General features: G+C 58.9%; 1 protein-coding gene across 1 annotated transcript in view; it reads right to left on the bottom strand.

The window, feature by feature from the left end:
• Window positions 1-158: 158 nt before the first annotated feature.
• The window catches only part of LOC103803517 (voltage-dependent R-type calcium channel subunit alpha-1E), a gene marked incomplete at both ends in the record, with an annotated part of 78,717 nt that continues 78,137 nt past the window's right edge, over window positions 159-738 (bottom strand). Inside the window, one exon of the mRNA XM_009076078.1 lies at window positions 159-267. Coding sequence (XP_009074326.1) covers window positions 159-267 — 109 coding nt within the window. The remainder of the gene's footprint in view (window positions 268-738) is intronic.

Here is a 738-nt window from a genome sequence, read left to right as displayed (position 1 = left end):
GGGACATCTGTCCCCTGCTTTGGATCCATGCATGACCCAGCAGCTGCCATCCCTGCGCTGTCCTCACTGCTGTGCCAGCAGCCCCACACCTCCCCGTGCCCACCAGTATCCTTACTGGGACCGCCGGTGAGCACCCGCCAGGCAGTGTATGACTTTACCAGAGACTGGTGCTCCTGGAACTGCTCCTGGGATGGATCCATGCACGCCAGCTGGAAGATCTCCTGTGGTGAGAGCGGGCTCAGCGAGGGGAACCCACCTCGGCTGCTTCTGCAAAGACAGGCCAGCTTCAGGGAGGCCACAAGCCAGGTGCTGCCATCACTGGGCGTCACCCCTCCAGGAGCTCAGAGCTGGGAAGCTGCTGTGCTTACCCCCTAGGCTGTCAAGACCCCCAGGACAAACATCATGTAGCCTGGAGAGCTGAAGTGATGCCCTAGATTCCATAGCAGCAGCAGCAGAGACATCCCAACTGCAGTGCTAGCAATTCCCATCATCTCATTCCCACCAGCCAGGGTGCCGGGATCTCCCACTGACCCTGCACCACCCAGGGAACCACTGCACAACTGCTGCCTGGGTACAGGTTCATCCCAGATCCCCCTAGTTAGAGTGCTGGCATGTGGTACTAGGATGGTCCTGCAGCATCCAGGCAGATCCCTGGCCATCCACAATTAGCTACCTCTGCTGCTGTTGGTGATGCTGATGTACACCAGCTACCTAGAATCCTGCAACAACCAGGAGCTT

Source organism: Acanthisitta chloris, unplaced genomic scaffold, assembly GCF_000695815.1.
Source record: "Acanthisitta chloris isolate BGI_N310 unplaced genomic scaffold, ASM69581v1 scaffold4216, whole genome shotgun sequence".
In the NCBI taxonomy this organism is placed as follows: domain Eukaryota; kingdom Metazoa; phylum Chordata; class Aves; order Passeriformes; family Acanthisittidae; genus Acanthisitta; species Acanthisitta chloris.
This window is presented reverse-complemented; position numbering and strand designations above follow the sequence as displayed.